Source organism: Canis aureus, chromosome 3, assembly GCF_053574225.1.
Source record: "Canis aureus isolate CA01 chromosome 3, VMU_Caureus_v.1.0, whole genome shotgun sequence".
Lineage (NCBI taxonomy): Eukaryota > Metazoa > Chordata > Mammalia > Carnivora > Canidae > Canis > Canis aureus.
Window position 1 is genome coordinate 11,714,407 of NC_135613.1, and position 11,797 is coordinate 11,726,203.

The following is an 11,797-nucleotide window of genomic DNA, read 5'->3' on the forward strand; positions in this document are numbered from 1 at the left end:
GAACCATCTTTGTATTCTGACTCTGTTCTATTGTACTTTCTGACTCTGAGTCTTGCCAGCCCAGTGTCACCACTTGATCTTAGGGCCTGTGCCTTTGGTGTTTTGTTGGCCTATGAATATATTAAGGTCAAAAGGTACTAGAATGTACCAGAGAGAAGTCATTCAAAAAGTATGGAGTCTGGAAAAGCTTAGGAAGCAATCTGATTATGTGCTGTGTATATCGATACCCTGTTTCTCCTTGACTATTCTGTGTGATATTTGGCACTTTCATTTTAGTATCCTGGTGTTGCTAGCAGTCTGATGTGGAGGTTGTAATAGTAATCTCTAAAGGCCCTCTCATTTTTTATGCTCTTTTGTTTGTAGCATAATTCTCAGGTGGCATTTGTGTTTTCTGTTGTATTAGGTACTGAGACCAACATTGACAATGAACCCACATCAACACAGGGAATTTCTGAAGAAAGAGATGTGATGTTGTCACATGGTTTGCAGAAGAATGTTGTTCAGGGAACCAACTTTCTAGAAACCTGTGAACTACAAAAGCACCAGGAAATTCCCACAGTGAAAAATATTAAAGAAAAGGTTCCAAGAATCCACTGTGCAAGGAAAACGTTCAGATGTGAGGAGTGTGGGAAATGCTTCAGTTATTTTTCTTACTATGTTAGACACCAGAGAATCCATACTGGGGAGAAACCCTTTGAGTGTAATGAGTGTGGAAAAGCCTTTAATGGCAATTCTTCATTAATTCGGCACCAGAGAATCCACACTGGAGAGAAACCCTATCAATGTGAAGAGTGTGGGAGAGCCTTTAATGATAATGCAAATCTGATCAGGCATCAGAGAATCCACAGTGGGGACAGGCCCTATCTCTGTGGAGAGTGTGGAAACAGTTTTACCAGTAGTTCTGAGTTTGTTATACATCAGAGAATCCACACTGGGGAGAAACCTTATGAGTGTAATAAGTGTGGAAAAGCTTTTGTTGGTAATTCACCACTACTTCGACATCAGAAAATTCATACTGGAGAGAAACCCTATGAGTGTAATGAGTGTGGCAAAAGCTTTGGAAGGACTTCTCATCTAAGCCAACATCTACGTATTCACACAGGGGAAAAGCCTTATTCTTGTAAAATATGTGGGCAGGCCTTTAATTTTCATACAAAACTAACTCGGCACCAGAGAGTCCACAGTGAAGAGAAACCCTTTGACTGTATAGATTGTGGAAAAGCCTTTAGTGCTCAGGAACAATTAAAAAGGCATCTAAGGATCCATATTCAGGAATCTTCATATTTATGTGATGAGTGTGGAAAAGTCTTCACTAGCAGAAGAAATCTTCTTTATCATCAAAGAAGCCATACTACAGAGAAACCCTATGAGTGTGTCAAGTATGAAAAAACCTTTAGGACTTCCAAGCTAGGTCATCATGAGCATGTCTGCCCTGGAGAGAAACCTGTCCTGGACATTTGTCATTTTGGCCTCCCAGAATTTTTCACCCCCTTTTACTGGTAATAATACACTAAATTTCCTTTCGGATTTCATCTTCCACTCAGGAGCAGGATGTGTGACACAGGCCCGGGTCAGCTGCACATTTTTTTCCCTAAGCCATAGCTATAGGTTCAAATGTCAGTAGTTTACCTAAGATGATCCAGTTATAGCTCTAGGACTTGGCAAGAGTTAATAGGAAGAAATACTCTTCTCTTTTTCCCTTAGTCTTAAAGCTGAGAGGAACTCTTAGATTCTTGTGGAGGCTGAGGAGGAAGTCAGCACAACAAAAGACAAATCAGAGTTGAGGAGTAATCACCCTCAAAGTTTCTGTTTGAACAACTACTTTAAACCATATCTGAAGCCAGAAATACATCTGGGTTTTTGAGTTCCAGTAACCAACACATTTAACTTTGTTTTTGTTGTCTTTTTGTTCACTCAAGCTTAGGATAGGTTTTCTTCCCTTGCAGGAGAGCTTTATCGGTGTAACAAAAATCTTCAGGGATAACAAACCTGATGGAGAAATGTTTTATGTATATGATGTGTGGGAAAGCCGTTAGCTATAGTTCCAGCAGTCCTCGTGATTGTAACAAGAATGGAAAACCCCTTGTAATGCAAGAGCCTGGGCTGCATCAGGGTACCAGTATATAGAAGTTCTAGCTACTTAAGCTCTGCGATGGAAGTTTCATTGTTACTGCAAAACTATGTCTGCATCAATGAGTCCATTCTCAAGGTAAGTCTTAACTATGAAACCAAAAGCTACTGCTCATAAAGCTTTCATTCTTTTTACTCCTTTTTATTTGGGATGGATGCTATTCTAGGGATTACACTAGTAAATGCCAGGCTATTTTGGCATTTACAGCATGCCATTGACCAGTTTCTCTAAAATAGCATGCCCACCTTGCCCTATGATTTGTTAGTGGGCCAAGGAAACCCTTTCGGTCTCTCATAAGAGAGAGTGCTGAGGGATCTCAGTAGGAAACCAAAGAGCTGGCTGGCCCTTTTCCTTAGATGATTATTGTAATCTGCTTCCTGTGTTGTTTTGCTTCAACCATTGTAGCAATTAGCCTGCAGCATTCCAGACTCCTGGGACTCCAGGATCACGCCCTGAGCCAAAGATAGATGCTTAACCACTGAGCCACCCAGGCGTCCCAGTGGACTTCTTTATTGAGTAATCAGCATCCATGGTCCCTGACCCCCATTGCCACTGTCAGGAAGCCCCCCTCCAACTGAGTAGCCATCTTTGATTTAGTCTGTGGTTAGTGTATTAGTTTCCTGTGGCTCTGTGACAAATCACCACAAATGTAGTGGCAGAAAACAAAAGAAGTTTATTCTCAGTTCTGGAGGCCAGAAGTCTGAAACTATTTTGTTGGGCTGTAATCATGGTGTTGGGAGAGTTTCGCTCCCTGAGGTGGCTCTAGGGCAGAATCTCTGCCTTGTCTCTTCTAGCTTCTAGTGGGGGCCAACATTCCTTAGCTTGTAGCCACATCACTCCTCAATCTCTGCTTTTGTTTTCACATCACACCCTCACTGTATCTAATCTCCATTTGCTTCTCTCATAAGACACTTGTGGCATTTAGGACTCACCCAGATGATCCACAATACACCAGCAAAACCTGCCATTTAAAGTCACATTTACCAGGTTCCAGAAATCAGGACCTGGTGTCTTTGGTTGGCTGTTATTCAGATACACAAATGAGATAGAAGAGGAAAGAAATTAACATTGAGCAATGCCTGAATCCCAGGCCATACTGTATGCACTTTAAGTGAAACAACATATAGTATTTACAATAACTATGTGCTTTTACTCCATTTTTCAGATCAATGAATGGAGTTTCAGGAAAATGCAGTGATTGCCCAGTGTCTCCTAGCTAGTCCTTGAAGGAGCCAGGACTCCTCAGTAGGCTTCCTACTAGGTCACACTGAGTTGAAAGCTGGCTGCTAAGTGTTTTACACTTACCACGTGTTAAGTTAGTGCACTTGGTAACACGAAATGAACTTACCTGTTTGTTTCTTTTTCATTTCCTGCCCACCATCTATATTGCATTTTTACATGACCTGAAGATACAAAACACGTTGTGCTATTAGCAGCTTGCTGATTTAATGTGGTTTGTAAAGTGGCCAAATGAGGTCATTCAGGGAATACTACCTCCAGGAACCAGAAGTACTTGGTTTGGCTGTTGATGTAGTTTCTGCTTTTTTACCATTATCATCAATGTGATCTCTTGTTTTTTAATTGGAATATTTAACCATTTGTATTTGATATACTTCTTAGGTTTAAGTCTGTCATCTTGTTATTTGTTTTCTGTTTGCCCCATAGTTCTCCCTACTACCCCATTTCCTGCCCTTTTTTTTGGATCAGTTAATTTTTTGTGATTTCATTTTATCTCCTTTTCTGGCTGTTTAGCTATAACAGTTTTTGTTTTAGGGTTTCTGTAGGATTTAGACTATATTTCTTAAACTTAGCATACTTTACCTTTAAGTAATATTATACCACTTCACGTATAGCATAAAAACCTGTGTATATAGGTTTTTATATATATACATATATAATACATAAAAACCTGTATACATATACATACAAGTTTTTATGCTAAATACATATAAAAATGTAGTTGCATTTCTCTTCTCCTGACCTTTTAAGTCTGCTTGAAGTTGTCCCACCATTTATGATCTCATTTATTATTTAGTTAGACTTCTAATTTTGAGATGACCATAGATCGACATGCAGTTATAAGAAATAATATGGAGAGTTTCCATGTATTTTTTACCCAGTTTTCTCCAAAGGTAACATCTTGCAAAACTAAAATACAAGACAACAGTCAGGATACTGACAGGGATACAGTCAACATACTGCGTACTTCCCTATTCACAGGGATCGCTTGTGTTACCCTTCTCTAGCCACCCATAACCCTCTCCTTCACTCCTGGAAGCCACTAACCTATTCTCTATTTCCTTTTTAAAAGTCATTTTAAGACTGTTATATGAATGGTACCAGACAGTGTACAACATTTTGGGATGGGCCTTTTCACTCAGTGTAATTCTCTGGAGATTGAGATTGTATAAATAATCTATTCTTTTTAAATCTGATTGTATTCCCTAGTGTAGATATCCCACAGTTTGTTTACCCACTCACCTGTTGAAGGACATCTTAGTCATTTCTAGTTTTTGGCTATTGTGAATGGAGCTGCTATAGACATTTGTATATAGGTTGTTGTGTGAAAGTAAGTTTTCGTTTGTCCTTAATTAAATGCCCAGAAGTGCTGGGTCATGTGATAATTGCATGTTTGGTTTCCTAAGAAACTGACAGACCTTTTTCCAGTGTGACTGCACCATTTTATTTTACATTTCCACCAGTAACGTGAATGATGCAGGTGCTCTGCATCCTTGCCAGCAGTTGATGTTGTCACTATTGTTTTGTTTCAGTCATTCTGATAATTATGTTAATGATTTTGTGGTTTAATTTTATTTCCCTAATGGCTAGTAATATTGAACTTTTTTTTTTTTTTTTTTGGTCATTTGTGTATCTTCTTCAGTGAAGTGTTTTTTCACTTGGATTGCTTGTTTTTTTACTGTTGAGTTTTGAGAGTTCTTTATATATTCCAGAAATAAAGCAAGAAGTATGTGCTAGTACTTGTTGGATATGTGGTTTGCACATATTTTATCCTACTCTATAGCTGGTCTTTTCATCCTTTTAATAGGATCTTTTGTAGAGATTTTTTTGAAATTTGATGAAATCTAATGTATCCATTTTTTCTCTTAATGACTAATGCATTTTATGTTAGGTCTAAGAACTCTTGGCCTAACCCTAAGTCCTAAAAATTTTCTCTCTCACTTGTTTCTAAACTTTATTGTATGCTTACATTTTGACATTTTTACATAATTTCACTTTTATGTCTGTGATCAATTTTGGGTTTATAAATTGTGATACCTAGGTTGAATTTCATTTTTCCCTTATGGATGTCCAGTTGCTCTACCACTGTTTCTTGAAAAAGCCATCTTTCCTCTATTGAATTGCTTGTGTACTTTTTTAAAAGAAATAAGTTGAACATATTCGTATAGGTCTATTTCTGGGTTCTTCATTCTGTTTCATTGATCTATGTGTATATTCCTCTTCCAATAACACACGGTCTTGATTGTTGTAACTATGTAATAAGACATGAAATTGGGTAGACCTAGTCCTTCCATGCTATTCTCCTTTTACAAACTGGTTTTCTTATTATAGATCCTTTACCTTTTCATATAAATTTTTAAATAATTTTGTCTATATCTTAAAAAAATCTGCTGGAACTTGAGTATGAACTGCTTTAAACCTGTATATCAACTTGGGGAGAGCTGACCTCTTTCCTCTGCTGAATCTTCTAATCCGTGAACTTGGTATTTGTCCTCATTTGTTTAGATCCGCTTTGATTTCTTTCATCAGCATTTTGTGGGTTTCAACATGGAAGTCCTATGCATGTTTTATTAATGCTTATTTATTTTTAATTTTCTCTATGTGTTTCTTTCTGGATAGTTTTTACTGCTATGACTTCAAGTTCACTACATTTTTAAAAAAGGTATTTTTAAAAAATATCTACTCCTAATTCTGTCCAATGACTTTTTATTGTACATTACAGTTCTCATCTCTGGAAGTTTAATGATTTAGATCATTTCTATATTTTCCATGTCTCTACTTAATTTTATAATCTGTGATGTGGTTATAATAACTTTTATTTTTTTTTATTTTTTTATTTTATTTATTTTTTATTTATTTTTGTTATAATAACTTAAATGCCATTGTCTCCAAATTCTGTAGGGACAATTTCAGCAGTTTGCTAGGATTCATTTTTAATTTCTTAGATTATGAGTTACTAGTCCAGTAGGTAGTATTAATTTTAAACTCTGCTCAGGGGCATCTGGGTGGCTCAGTGTTGAGTGCCTGCCTTTGGCTCAGGTCATGATCCTGGGATCCTAGGATCGAGTCCCACATCATGCTCCCTTTGGGGAGCCTGCTTCTCTCTCTGCCTATGTCTCTGCCTCTCTCTCTCTGTGTCTCTCATGAATAAATAAATTTAAAAAATATTTTTTTAAAAAACAATAAAAAAATAAGGGATTCCTGGATGGCTCAGCGGTTTAGTGCGTGCCTTTGGCCCAGGGCGTTATCCTAGAGTCCCGGGATCGAGTTCCGCATCAGCTTCCCTGCATGGAGCCTGCTTCTCCCTCTGCTTGTGTCTCTGCCTCTTTCTCTGTGTCTCTCATGAATAAATAAATGAAATCTAAAAAAATATATATAAATAATTTAAAAATAAACTGTGCTCAGTAATACAGACTATGATTATAAATTCTTTTTATGATTATAAATTCTTAGGGGACATCCCCACTATCACTCCAAAACCTAGGCAAGGACTATGACCTTTGTTATCTCTCTTTGCTAGTGGGAAGATTTTTTTTTTTTCTAATTTTTACTTTCATGAGTCCAGGCATTTGGTTGGTTGTGGGGTGTGTGTGTGTGTGTGTGTGTGTGTGTGTGTGTGTGTGTAGCCCCAGTTCCTCCTTGCGTCATGTGGCTTCCTGAATATTATAATTCAACCTCTGCAGATATCAAGATCTTCAAATTTCTACTATTTCTGGTCGTGTTGGCCAAAGCAGTGAGGGCAGCTAAACTCTGGTTTTAGTTTCTTGTTCAGTTTTGGTACCTGGGTATATTTTCCTGTGAGCTAAAATGATGTTTTAAATTATATCTTATCCTAAATTTCTAGATAACTAGTTTATATCATTCACTATATTGCCTTAAATGAAACACTGCCTAGAGATATTTTTGGTCTCAAAATCATTGCTATAGTAATATAGTTAATGCTATTATTCCTTTAACACTTGTCTGGTATATCCATTCTTTAACTTTCAGTCCTTTTGCATTTTTATGTTTTGGTAGTACCTAATAAATATATAATATTTTTTCCCTAGATGAACGTTAGGATCATTTCACGAGTTCCAAAACAAATCCTGTTATTGGGATGCCTGGGTGGCTCAGTGGTTGAGTGTCTGCCTTCAGCTCAGGGCATGATCCCCCGGGGGTCCTGGGATCGAGTTCCGTATCGGGCTCCTTGCATGGAGCCTGCTTCTATCTCTGCCTCTCTCTCTGCCTCTCATGAATAAATAAAATCTTTAAAACAAAACAAATCTGTTGTGGTTTTATTTGGGTATGGCAGTTCCTCCCACTTTATTCTTTTTTTCCCCCAAAATTGTTTGAAATTGGACTTAAAGATTAAATCAAGATGAATGTCCTTTCTTTGAAAAATTACCTGTGCCTTTCTATATACAACTTCTTACTGATGGTGGCAAAGGTGATGGTGTAGTCTCCGAGTATTTAAGTTTTTCTTCATATATGTCTTATACATTTATTAATAAATGTATTAACTTTTTTGGTTGCTTTGTTGTTTTTGTAAGACCTCTCCCTGCCCTATTTCTACACATAATAGAGTGATATAGTAATTCCATTCATAATGTCCATAAGTAAAGGAAACTTTTATAATATTGAAACCTATTTGAATTCTTGGAATGAACCCCAAACAGACTTTTGTTGTTTTCTCATAATTTTCAAGAGGAGAAGCAGGCAGAACGACCTTAACTATGTCATCTTAAAACTGGAAACACCAAAAACATATTATTTAATATGAGAAGATTTGTCATTTTCTCCTGGTGGGCAGGGAGAAAGGGTTTTAGGGAGGCTCTGGGACTGCAGGGCCAGAGGGCACTTAGAGCTGAGCAGGACACTTGGCTGCAGGCCCAGCATAGAGATGAACTTCCAGAGCAGTGAAATATGAGAACCATCCTAAATTTTTAAGTATGTGCATGTGATTTTTCCATCGTCCCTCATTCCTAGAAGTATTCCATAAGGCTATGATCTTGGGTATGGGTTTGAAGAACCCACAACAGTGTGGTTAAAAGTGATTAATGCATATTTCTTATTTGTATATCATCTGAAGGTAGCAGTCCAGGGCTGGTACAGCAGCTCTATGGTATCTCCTAGCCGCTCTGTCATTCCCCAGGGACCACATCCTCATTGACATGGTTTAAGATACTCACCCCCTTGTCAGCACTCCACCTAGCTGATGGGGATACTGGGCCTGGAAGGGCATGTTCCTTCTCGTAAAGGTATGGCATCACTTTTTCTTACAGCCTGTTTGCCAGAAGCTGGTCACGTAATCACACTTTGCTGTAAAGAGGGCCAGATGTATTAGACATGAAAACCATACTAGGGCTGCCTGGGTGGCTCAGTTGGTTAAGCAGCTGCCTTTGGCTCAGGTCATGATCCCGGAGTCCTGGGTTGGAGCCCTGTGTTGGGCTCCCTGCTCAGTGGGGAGTCTGCTTCTCCCCTGCTGCTCACTCTCTCAAATCTTTTTTAAAAAATTTGGGATCCCTGGGTGGCTCAGCGGTTTAGCGCCTGCCTTTGGCCCAGGGTGCGATCCTGGAGTCCCGGGATCGAATCCCACGTCAGGCTCCCGGTGCATGGAGCCTGCTTCTCCCTCTGCCTGTGTCTCTGCCTCTCTCTCTCTCTCTCTGTCTGTCTATCATGAATAAAATAAAAAAAAAAATTTAAAGAGGAGCAGGAAATGTGTTATTTTTTCTGGACTGTCTTTGGCTTGCTAGAGATTCTGTTAATATATAAGGGAAGAACAGAGATGGTCTCGGCTTCTGCAGGCCTTTTGTAACTTGGCCTGTGCGTGTCCTAAGAGTTTCATGTTATTTAGGAGGCCTTATTTTCTTACCTGTAAAATTAGTGACTGGTTTATGATCCAACATTTGGGTCCAGCATTTCTGTGACACTCTGGTCTCCTAATTCCTTCCTATTTCTTTAGACAAGCCCTCAGCCCTATCTAAAGTTCTACTAAAGGAAAAAAAAAAAAAAAAAACCTTGCCAAGTGCAACATTATCCCTAGCTATCACTGCCAAATCCTGGGACTAGTTTCCTATCTGAACAAGAGAAGCTGTGTAAAGTGGTCAATTTAGGAAATAGTGATGATCAGGGTCAAGGCAAAACAGAGAAGTGCTCCTGACAGTGGTCAGTGTTGTGATTCCAGGCAGAAGATATATCCTATTTCCAGTGGCACAGACATAAAGAAGGGTTCTACTCTCGAGTTGGGATTGGAGTCTTAGGATCATGTCAACACGAGATATTTGTTGCATGCCTCCTTTGTGCTGGGCCTTGTGCTTTAGCTGAGGATGATGGTGTTGAACAAGATAGATACAGTCCTTGCTTCCTAGAGGGAGCAGAGAAGACAGACACTTAAACTGTCATCATTAAATAAGCACAGATGTGCCAAGTACTGAGAAATAGAGTGCTGTGATGGTATGTACCTGGGGGGCCTGCCTTATTCTAGGTGGTCAGAAAAAGCTTGTTTTCCAAGGAAAATGGGATTTGAGCCTAGACTTCAAGAAATAGTCAAGATGGAGGGTGGGGATGGGAAGGGAAAGGCATCCTAGGTTTAGAGAACAGTATGTTCAGCAAGCGGGCTGAAGTTGAGAGAGGAGGAGGAATGAGGGTGGTCCGAGGCTGGAGAGCCAGGTAAGGCGGCCCACCAACCACTTTCCAGTGCTGTAGCTTTGGAGGCATCGTAGCTAGAAGATAGGCACTATCTTGGGCGGGAACAAGGATAATCTAATCCAGGGGCTTCTAGTGGTGTTTCCCTTCTGCCTTGGCTCAATTTGAAATTTTATTGGAGTGTTTTTGTTAGTGTTTGGTGGTGGTAGATGGGAGCCAGGAGTGCCACAAATCCTAAAAGGCATTGAAGGGTTCTGCCTATTTGGAAACAGACTTTCAGGTCTTTCTGGACATTCATGTAGGTAAAAACTTTCTTTCTTTTTTATTTATTCATAGACATAGAGGCAGAGACACAGGCAGAGGGAGAAGCAGGCTCCATGCAGGGAGCCTGACGTGGTACTCGATCCCCAGACTCCAGGGTTGCGCCCTGGGCCAAAGGCAGGTGCTAAACCGCAGAGCCACCCAGGGATCCCCGTAAAAACTTTCTAAATGACCTGAATCTAGAACCTGTCTTTCAGCTAAATGAATTTTTACAGTTTTAACATAGCTGATTCTTCAGGAATGTAACTACTGTAAAACCAAAAGAAGGTTTTACTGTTTCACTTTTACTTTATCAAGAAGCGTTCACCATTTTGATTACAGTTTGTGATTTTTGAAACATCAATAAAAGACAGCATTGTGGCTGTGGCATTCAGGCACATTCCATGTGAGAAGGCAAATATCTGACGACTTCATTAGGTCCATAGCAGTCATGACCGGACGTATACATGCTGAAATGTGTATTTTTGCAAATTATTTTCCTTTGATATCTCCTCTATTAAAGCAGACTGTTAAGGTGTTTTTTTTTTTAACTTTCAAGTTTTTATTTAAATTCTAGTTAACATACAGTGTAACATTAGTTTCAGGAGTAGAATTTAGCAATTCATCACTTACATACAACACCCAGTGCTCATCACAGCAAGTGCCCTCCTTAATGCCCATCCCCCATCTAGCCCATCCCCCCACTTCCCTCCATCAACCCTGTTTGTTCTCTACCCTTAAGAGTTTGTTTTATGGGAAGGCCTCGGTGGCTCAGCGGTTGAGCGTCTGCCTTTGGCTCAGGGCGTGATCTTGGGGTCCCAGGATCCGGTGCCACATCAGGCTCCTCACAGGGAGCCTGCTTCTCCCTCTGCCTGTGTCTCTCCCTCTCTCAGTGTCTCTCATGAATAAATAAAATCTTTTTTTAAAAAAAGTTTGTTTTATGGTTTGCCTCTCCCCCTTTTTATCCCCAATGTTCATCCGTTTTGTTTCTTAAATTCCACATGTGAGATCACATGGTTGTCTTTCTCTGATTTATTTCATTTAGCATAATACCCTCTAGTACCATCCAGGTCATGGCAAATGGTAAGATTTCATTCTTTTTGATGGGACTTCATTCTTTTTGATGGCTGAGTAATACTCCATTCATACATCTACCTGTCTCACAACTTCTTTACCCATTCATCAGTTTTTAAAGTGTGGGTTGTTTATATTACCTATCATCTTCTAAGTCCGTATCTATGAGTTTCATGGCAAGAGAGTAAAGCGTTCACTGGGGAATTAACTTGTCACAAAAGGCTGCCTTAGGTCTGAGATCCACAAGCCCAGGCCTGAAACTCTAATTCCTGAAGTACGGACTCCCCGATCCACCCGCGGGGGTGAATCCAGCGCTCCCGCCTGACGCTTCCCCAGCCCACCTCCAGGAACAACGGGCCTGCAGCCGTGACCCCCAGGAGAGGGCCGCGGGGCACTGGGGTGCGGTCCGGATACTGGGCCTCAGGG

At 39.8% G+C, this 11,797-nt stretch overlaps 1 protein-coding gene across 10 annotated transcripts in view; it reads left to right on the forward strand.

Moving 5' to 3' along the window:
- The window catches only part of ZNF19 (zinc finger protein 19), a 98,994-nt gene extending 91,117 nt beyond the window's left edge, over window positions 1–7,877 (forward strand). For 8 of the 10 annotated variants that reach the window (XM_077889845.1, XM_077889832.1, XM_077889824.1 and 5 more), the window contains 3 exons: window positions 404–1,499; window positions 1,947–2,209; window positions 7,420–7,877. In XM_077889845.1, coding sequence (XP_077745971.1) covers window positions 404–1,499; window positions 1,947–1,965 — 1,115 coding nt within the window. In that variant the 3' untranslated portion in view covers window positions 1,966–2,209; window positions 7,420–7,877. Of the gene's footprint in view, window positions 1–403; window positions 2,210–7,419 lie in introns of all 10 variants that reach the window. The other 2 variants (XM_077889853.1, XM_077889862.1) reach the window with 1 other exon arrangement.
- The last annotated feature ends 3,920 nt before the right edge of the window (window positions 7,878–11,797 follow it).